Genomic DNA, 7,203 nt, shown 5'->3' with positions numbered 1-7,203 from the left:
CCCTGTTTTGTTCAACCAGTTTATTCCGCTAAAATTAAAGTCACCCATGACATAAATACTGTTAGATCTAGATGCTCTAGATATTTCATCCCATAGATGCTTTGCTTCCATTCTGTCTAAATTTGGTGGCCTATATATTACTCCTATTATAATATTATTAGCTTTTTCGTTTAATTCAATCCAAATAGTTTCTGTGTGTGGCTCTGTTTCTGTGTGTGGCTCTGTTGTATTAAGTTGGATTAGGGCATGGCTATTCCAAAGAAAACAGAGTTAGTATAAATGGGGTTAAGTCAGAGTAGGGTGTTGATGTGTAGGATGTTGTTAGTGGAGTACCTCAGGGCTCTGTCCTGGGACCTCTGTTGTTTATAATATATATCAATGATTTAGATTCAGGTTTGAGTAGCAACATCTGCAAATTTGCAGATGATACAAAGATCGGTAGGGAAATCACGAAAGAAGACTCGCTATCACATCAAGTTGATCTAAATAGGGTTTTAAAATGGTCAAAAGACTGGCAGATGCAGTTTATTGCTAATAAATGTAAAGTTTTGAGGCTAGGTAATGATGATAGAGTTACAAGATACGAGCTAGATGGTGCTGAGATTGCGAAGTCGGATTGCGAAAGGGATCTGGAAGTTATGATTAGTAAGAGTTTAAAACAAAAGGATCAATGCATGAATGTTCGTAATAAGGCGAATAGGACACTGGGATTTATTAATCGAAGTGTTAGCAACAAGACACCTGGTGTGGTTCTTCAGCTATATCTTGCTCTGGTTAGGCCCCATTTAGATTATGCAGTTTAGTTTTGGTCGCCGTACTATAGAATGGATATAAATTCACTTGAACGTGTCCAGCGTAGGATGACAAAGTTAATTCCCCAAAATTGGAAGTCTTTCTTATGAAGAAAGATTAATAAAGCTTAAATTGCATTCACTGGAAAGGCGAAGAGTTAGGGGTGACATGATAGAAGTTTACAAGTGGATGAATGGACATAACAAAGGGGATATTAATAGGGTATTAAAAGTATCAACTCAAGACAGAACACGAAACAATGGGTATAAATTGGATAAGTTTAAGATTTAGGAAAGACTTGGGAAAATACTGGTTCGGTAACAGGGTTGTTGATTTGTAGAACCAATTACCACGTAACGTGGTGGAGGTGGGGTCCCTCGATTGTTTCAAGCGCGGGTTGGACATGTATATGAGTGGGATTGGGTGGTTATAGGTAGGAGCTGCCTCGTATGGGCCAATAGGCCTTCTGCAGTTTCCTTTGTTCTTATGTTCTTATCAACGCTAGACAGAACACGAAACAACGGGTATAAATTGGATAAGTTAAGATTTAGGAAAGACTTGGGTAAATACTGGTTCGGTAACAGGGTTGTTGATTTGTGGAACCAATTACCATGTAACGGGTAGAGGTGGGGTCCCTCAATTGTTTCAAGCGCGCCTTTGACATGTATGTGAGTGGGATTGGGTGGTTATAGATAAGAGCTGCCTCGTATGGGCCAATAAGCCTTCTGCAGTTGCCTTTGTTCTTATGTTCTTATGTACCACGCTCTCTTTCTAACTATTATGTTCTTCAGATTATTTGTTATTCATTTCGGGTCATTTGTATTTGATCTATTCAATTTGTAAGGCATACTACTTTTCTGTGGTTTGTGTGTGCCAACCTTCGTGTACGCATATAACCTAATAAACATTTGAGATAAAGAAAATAAATACATTTTCTTTTGTGTACCTGACTCCCCATCCCAAGTGCGCCTGACCTCTTCCCTGGGCTATATAGGCCTCATGGATAGGCACTTTCTCCACATAGTTCCCCTCCTGTTGTTTACCCCTAAGCCTGCAAGGACGCGTTCGAGTCCCGAGTACAGAGTAAGGAGACCTCACCTGTGTCAGTGTCTAATATTTGTTGTTGTTTTAGATTTAGCTACTCAGAACGAAGTGTCCACGTAGTACGGACTATGGTGAGCTCGTAATTGATTTCGGTTATTTGCGATAACATTGTTTCTGTGATATTTGGGTCTAACTTTAAAATAATGTAAGAAGGGATTCCTCCTTTTTCCCTGTGTATTGATCGCCTCTGCTTTAGTGCACTGGTCTTGTTTTATCTTGGAGGCGGATGTAGATGCAGAATGTTCACTAGTGAGTCCCATTCCTTAACGGCTTTTCTAATCATTGTAGTCGAGGTGGAATGTGCATCTAATGCAGCTGCTGTCGTTGGATTAATGTTGAGTTTGAAGCGCAGGGCTTCAGTAGCTTCACATTCCAGTAATTAGTGCAATAGTGGCGCCTCTGCTTCTATTTCACAGATGTGACACTCTTTAACTATTAGGTTCATTACCTCCCAGCAGCACTTGTAACCAATTCTGAGTCTGTGTATGGCTACTGCAATGTCTCTGGATATTTTTTGCCAGGCCAGGCTTGAAAGAGGAGTACATTTTGGTGTAAATTGGCTTTCCATTCCATTCGATTAAGGGCCATTCTTTCTGCAGTTTTGGCCAGACAGAATGATCACGGCCCTTGTGGATTTGTTCTATGTTTCACTCTTTTGGGCGTACAATATAGTGCCATATTGTATTCACAAATATTTTTTATTGTATATTCTTGGCATTTTGTTAATTTCAGCATTGAGAAGAAGGAATAGTTGAATTTCCATAAATATAACTTGAACATCTGCTATTTGAATTTAAATTTAATAATATATTTTCTAATTAAAAATTTGATTATGATAATTTCATATTCACCATTCATTATTCAGAACTGAACTTTGAATATCCCTGTGTGATTTTTATTTGTAACTGCTCTCCACCTTCATATGGTACATATGTGATCATGCGTACTCTTGGATTTACTTATACATTAACTACCAGGTGTATTCTACTCTGATTTGATATTCCCGCATTACTGTACCGTAAAATCATTTCCAAAGTAAAGATTGTATTTTATTATATGTAATGCTGGTAGTTGTCAGGAATGTAATTGTGGGTGTTCATTTTACTCAAACAGTTCAGTTTCAATATGTTTGGAGAGCCGCTGCAGCCACGGCCTTTCAACACCCACTACCGCTGCTACTCTGTCTCCATGTTCCCCGGAGACAAGCAAGCTGTGGAGAAAGGTGGCAGAAGTAAGTGTGAAATTTAGTCAACGTTTATGAAACAAATATCAGTTGGTACTTAGCAAATTGCACCTTAATAAGCTTATTTATATTTTATCTGGATATTATAGTTACCAGTACAGTATACTTTTGAAATGTGATATTTTCTGTAGTTCATTCAGTTAATAAATTTATCCATAAAGTAAATGATTAAATTTACGATTAAAGAGGGGGAATAATTCTTCTTTGCACTCGTATTAATTGTTCTCGTATTTATGATTTCACATTAATATACAGTGTTTCTGTTTTCAGTTATTATGCCCCCTTCAGCTTTGGCTGTCCTAACACGTCATACTATTGTGTACCCAATGCTATTCAAGCTTACAAACCAACGGGCAAATAGACACACGCATTGTGGAGTACTGGAGTTTGTGGCAGATGAAGGAAAAGTGTATATTCCCTATTGGGTAAGTTGTTTCATAAAGTTATTGTCTATTGTATTAGCTTAAAAGCTATAACTTTCTAAGTACGACCATCATCATGAGTTGATCGTCTTGTGCAATGCAGTCATCAAATGATGATATACACATGAACAAATCCACAAGGACCGTGACGCCGATTCGAGGATTCAAATCCACAAGGGCCCTTGTGGATTTGTTCATTTGATGCATCACGTTATTGTGATTTCTGTGTGTGATGATATACGGTTTGTGTCAATGTTTGAGCAGTGTTGCCCATATGGTTCCAGTAACTTATTGGTGTCTCCAAACTGTTATGAGAGATGCCACAACATAATGTTGAGCCAGGCATACTTCAAGTCCTGGGCCCCTCTCGTCTTGCATGATTGTAGCACTTGCGGAGGCTTGCATAAAGCTCTTCACTTTACGTTATATATTTATTGAATATCCTTTTTGTTGTTGCACATAGATTCCTTACTTTTGAATATATTTCATATAAACTGTTGCTGCCAACAATATTTCTGTTTTGTACTATTAGTTTTGTAGTGTTCCTCCTTCCTCCTCTCTCCCCTTCCCCCTCAAAGAAAATCAAACTTTAACATTCCTAGATTAGCAATTATATATACATACCATATTAGGACTAAGATAGCATATATTAGACCTTGGATTATTTGGAAAGATTGGGTTAGGTTGTTTGTTTTTCCAGTATTTCAGTGTCATTTGGGCTCATTTAATAATACAAGTGACCTTTTTGGGATCCAACAGTCCACTTTTATACATTTTGCCAAAGTTGCTACATGTACAATAATTTTATAGGACAGACTGATCATTTTGTCCAAGTTCATGAGCGCAAATTAAAAGCTACAAAAAATAAAACGGCTGAATTTTAACATATATATCAAGCTGGAAGAAAACATGAGTGTAACCTTAACCCTTAAATGGCGCAAAAAACATTATATGATTGGACATAACATCCGTTTCTGAGATTTGCAAAAAAGCTTTCTAATTTTTGGTGCATAATCAACTAGGCCAATACACCAATTTTATCTAAATGATAACCAATGTAACTTAAAAAACAAGATTATAAGAAATATTTTTAAAATTTAATATTGAAAACTTTATATTCTAACTTTGATCTCTCAAAGGTCTGGAACAGTTTCATTAGTATTTCCCCATCCATGTCTTTAAAAGCAATTCTAAAATTGAGAAGTGTAGCATAGGCTCCACGTACAATATTCTTTATGTCGTCCTCAGGTGACAGTTTTGTATCTAGAACCGCTCCTAGATCTTTCTTAATTAGAATTCTTTATAGCAATTTCACATTTGTAGGTTGTGTGTGGCCTATTTTCTCTTATTCGACAATCCATGTGGCATTTCACCACATTAAATTCCCATACACTTATTTTGTCCAGGTCTTCTTTAAAGCGCATGAAAATTGTGTAAGTTTTCTTGTCTTCCCTAGTATCTTAGCATCATGAGCAAAGTTGCTAACATCTCTAAGATCTTAAACCCATTTCTAGATAGGTCTATGGATAGATAAAGATTGTCACCATTTTCAATTCAAACTAGGTTTTCCAAAAAATGCAGCTACTATTTTTTTTATTCTATTTAGAATGTTTACAACTTTAATTTGATGTTGGAATATAGTGACCCCACTACCCTCCACTCATTGGTGAAAACTCCTACTTTCCCTGTGATATTGAAGGTTGGGTCAGAGGGACTTCTGCCACAAAAGTTAAATTGGAAAATAAAAAAATGATAATGGTGCAAAAGGCTTTGTTATAACATATGATGATTGTGATATATTTTTGGGGGGAATTGAAAAATTATTCTATTCCATTTATAGTAACGATTTGTATTTTTCTTTGACAGATGATGAGGAATCTTCTTTTGGGTGAAGGCGATCTTGTGCATATTGAATCTCAGTCTTTGCCTGTGGCCACTTTCTCCAAGTTGGAACCTCAGAGTGTGGAATTTCTTGACATAACAAATCCTAAGGCTGTCTTGGAAAATACCATGCGCAATTTTGCATGCTTAACCTTGGACGACGTCATTGTTTTCAACTATAATGAGAGAATATACGAGATGCGAGTTCTAGAAGTAAAGCCGGGCAATGCTGTTAGCATCATTGAGTGTGACATGAATGTAGAGTTTGCCCCTCCAATTGGCTATCAGGAGCCAAAAAGAATAGATAGTGCAGCAGCTATGCCTCTAGATGACAAAGAGGAAATGATTCCTAAACCCACAGGATTTTATTCGTTCCAAGGCTCAGGAAACAGAGTGGATGGTAAAAGGAAAAACCTCGAGTTGTCTCAAGAAGAACTGTTAAAGAGGCTTCCAAGGCAGCGAGGAATTCCTGATTATGATTATGAAGTTGGGTCAATAAAATTCTGGAGAAAAGCCACTAAAACAAATGATGTCGAGACTAAAGTTGAGAAACAAAAGGAATTCGAGGCTTTCCAGGGTAAAGGTACTTCCTTACGAGAAGCTAAACTAGAAAATAATATGTAATTTAAAGAATTTAAATAAGTAAAATTTAAATGTAAAGAATAAAGAAACAATTTAAAGAAAGTCGCTCTTCCTTTTCCTTGCAGCTGTTTTGTGCATCAAGAATGTTAGCTCAATGTGGCTCCCTTTAAAAACACCAGTACCAAATAATAAGAATTAAAGTACTATATTGTATATTAAAACTAATTGCACAAATTATATGAAAATTATTTTCAAAATTATGAAGTGCTAACATATTCCTCCTCCTTTCACATTTCTATTTGCCTTACTCTATGAATTTCCAACTTATGTCTGGAAGTGATTAATTTAACATTTACACCTCCACTATGTGAGTTGTCTGTCGTAACTAACAAATCATTTGTGTTTTACGTGACCATCGCCAACTCTCTTAACATTTACAGTAATGTTTAAAAGAAAAGACTGCTCACAGACACACACAGATCACAATTGCGTGATGCATCAAATGAACAAATCCACAAGGGCCGTGACGAGGACTCGAACCTGCGTCCGAGAGCATCCCAGACGCTGCCTTAATCGACTGAGCTACAATATGGTCAAAAGGAGTTGAAAATGATATAATGAAGTAAGGGCGAAGAGGGAGAACGGCCTATTGACATAGCTCGAGTGCATGGGGGTAGTTGTGTAAAACCCTGGTTTGTGCCTCGGAGAGGCTGCAGGATCCAGTAACTTCAGTAGAACTTCGGTTTCAACTTTTTTTTATCATGTCGTAGCTCAGTCGATTAAGGCTCGATTAGCTTATTACCAATATAGAAAAATAAATACCTAAACGTAAAGAAAACTTCGTTTGAAATTATTTAATTATAGTTAGGCACAGTTGAATGAGCAAATAATTTGCATTTTGAGGATATATGTAACAGAATCTAGCCATAAAAATAATCAATGATATTAGAACATAAACAAAAAAAATTTAATCTTAATTTTTAAAATAATCATGGGTTATAATAATATGAAATACATGGGTTATATATTGGGACATACGTAATAATTCTTACCACACTTTAACGCTTTGGGACATTATACATCATGTAGCAGCTTGAGGTCTCCGTCGCTCATCTCGTACACCTGTGCAAATACACCATATTATACATTTTTGTCTACTGGACAATGCTGCCAAAGCAA

General features: G+C 36.7%; 1 protein-coding gene across 1 annotated transcript; it reads left to right on the top strand.

The window, feature by feature from the left end:
- The first annotated feature begins 1,791 nt into the window (after positions 1-1,791).
- LOC123747830 (ubiquitin recognition factor in ER-associated degradation protein 1-like) lies at positions 1,792-6,066 on the top strand. The gene is made up of 4 exons (XM_045730034.2): positions 1,792-1,875; positions 3,010-3,127; positions 3,410-3,564; positions 5,428-6,066. Exons 1-4 carry the CDS (start codon positions 1,792-1,794, stop codon positions 6,064-6,066), a joined length of 996 nt encoding a protein of 331 aa, XP_045585990.2.
- Positions 6,067-7,203: the final 1,137 nt, after the last annotated feature.

Source organism: Procambarus clarkii, chromosome 57 (genome assembly GCF_040958095.1).
Source record: "Procambarus clarkii isolate CNS0578487 chromosome 57, FALCON_Pclarkii_2.0, whole genome shotgun sequence".
In the NCBI taxonomy this organism is placed as follows: domain Eukaryota; kingdom Metazoa; phylum Arthropoda; class Malacostraca; order Decapoda; family Cambaridae; genus Procambarus; species Procambarus clarkii.
Note: the sequence above shows the minus strand (reverse complement) of the source record. Positions and strands in the feature narration are given on the sequence as shown.